We start from the raw sequence: 1,904 nt of genomic DNA, 5'->3' as shown, positions 1-1,904 counted from the left end.
GGAAGACGGCCATCGGGCTGGTGGTGGACCCGTGGTCCGAGACGAGGGCAATGTCCGAGGCATGGCCATCCCCATCGAAGTCGCCGAGGATGATGTTGCCCGGGATGAAGCCGGCCGGCAGCTGGAGAAGGCCCCGCGGCAGGTAGCGCGCCCCACCGGACAGGGTCGGGTCCAGGAAGCGGCTCAGGTGGGTCAAGACGTAGACGTCCGCCGGCATGCCCTGCAGCTTGCCGGCGACCAGGGCCTCTGGCAGGCCGTCATTGTCCAGGTCCACGGATGCCATGCTGGTGACATCCAGGAAGTTGCCCAGCTGAAAGGTCACAACATGCGGTTGGGCGTCGGCGTTGCTGCTCAAGTGGACGACCCGGCCGAAGAGAGCGTGCGTCCTCAAGAGGGACAGCAAGCCGGAGCGGGGCTGGCCCGGGCCCATGGGATAGGCGGTGATCAGGACCGGCGGCACGATGCTGCCCAGGCTGTACTCTGAGGCGAACAGCCCGTTGGACTGGTACATGATGTCTTGGACGGCGGAGTGGAAGATCTCCTGGATGTGGCCAAACGCCGGGCTGTAGTACGTGTCCAGGTAGGTCAACGGGGCCAGGGGGAAGGGCACCTTCGAGGCGCAGTGGAAGGTCTGAACGCCGGCGTGGGCAAAGTGCACCGGGCGCCGGGTGCCCGGGGTGGGGGCATCCCCGGAGGCCCGGTCGTCGGGGGACGCCTCGAAGACGTAGTGCGAGTCGTAGAAGACCAAGTCGTCCAGGCCGTCCGGCGCCCCGGGCGACAGGGTGTCCTGGTTGAAGAAGTCGCAGAAGTGGATGTTCTGCCGGTAGTTGATAGACTGGCCGGTGGCCTCGGGCAGGGCGTGCAGCAGGTGGTATTCCAGGCTGGCCGGGGTGGGCAGCAGGGCGGCGCGCGTGGTGGCCGCCGCGGCCAGCAGGGCCAGGCCGGCCAGCAGCCAGGCCAGGGGCGTGCGGCTGCCGGGGTTGCCGGGGTTGCCGGGGTTGCCGGGGCCGGCCGTGGCGTGCGGCCGGCTCCTGCCCGGGGCCGGTGGCCGGGGGCCGGTCATGATGCGTTGCAGGCGCGTGTGGGCGATTCTTCGTAGCGGGGTGACACTCGGAAGCAGGAGGCAGGCGAGGGGGGCGAGGGGGGCTAGCAGCATGGGGTGCATGCGGGGCCGGGGGGTGTTCAGCCCCCGGGGATGTGGCTTTTATAGTGCATCGTGCGGGTCAGGGAGGACCTCGGGCATTGGCGGCACGCGAGCCACAGGCCGGTGTTGGCGCATGTGGTTGCGCGCGCGCGCGCGCGTGTGTGTGTGTGTGTGTGTGTGTGGTTGTGTGTGTCTGCGCGGCGGGGAGGCGCGCAGGGAGGGGAGTTGGCGCACTTGCCCGATGGCGGGATGAGGGCCACCGGCCCCAGGGACCGTGCCCTGGCAAGCGGCTGGCATGGACATCGAGCCCGGCGGGGGGCCCCCCCCCCCCCCCCCCCGGGGGGGGGGGGGGGGGGGGGGGGGGGGGGGGGGGGGGCGGGTCGTCCCCGCGCCAGGGCGGACCCCGAGCGCCCGAGGTCCGGGCTCGGGAGTCTCGGCGGCTGGGGGCGGGGGCCGGCGAGCGCGGGGGCCGGCGAGCTCCGGGGCAGAAAGCGCGGAGGCTCGGCCGGACACATGCCCGGGATCAACTGCCTTTCCGCACAGAAGGCGGGGGCCAACCGAAACACCTGTGGCCGCACGTTTGTGAGGCCAGATCCCGTCGGTGCTGCTGGGCCTCCCCCCCCCCCCTGGCGTCCGTGAGAATGATGCTGAGTTGTTTCGCCGCCTGGCAGGGGCGAGGGGTGGGGGCGTGGTGCCGCGCCCCCCGAGGCCGGAACATGTTTTTTTCGGCCCGCCTGTGGGGATGGGCCGGGTACCAGCA

At 71.5% G+C, this 1,904-nt stretch overlaps 1 protein-coding gene across 1 annotated transcript in view; it reads right to left on the bottom strand.

Moving 5' to 3' along the window:
* The window catches only part of H696_05696 (hypothetical protein), a gene marked incomplete at both ends in the record, with an annotated part of 1,318 nt that extends 255 nt beyond the window's left edge, over window positions 1–1,063 (bottom strand). The window contains one exon of the mRNA XM_009499512.1: window positions 8–1,063. Coding sequence (XP_009497787.1) covers window positions 8–1,063 — 1,056 coding nt within the window. The remainder of the gene's footprint in view (window positions 1–7) is intronic.
* Window positions 1,064–1,904: the final 841 nt, after the last annotated feature.

Source organism: Fonticula alba, assembly GCF_000388065.1.
Source record: "Fonticula alba strain ATCC 38817 unplaced genomic scaffold supercont2.13, whole genome shotgun sequence".
Lineage (NCBI taxonomy): Eukaryota > Rotosphaerida > Fonticulaceae > Fonticula > Fonticula alba.
This window is presented reverse-complemented; position numbering and strand designations above follow the sequence as displayed.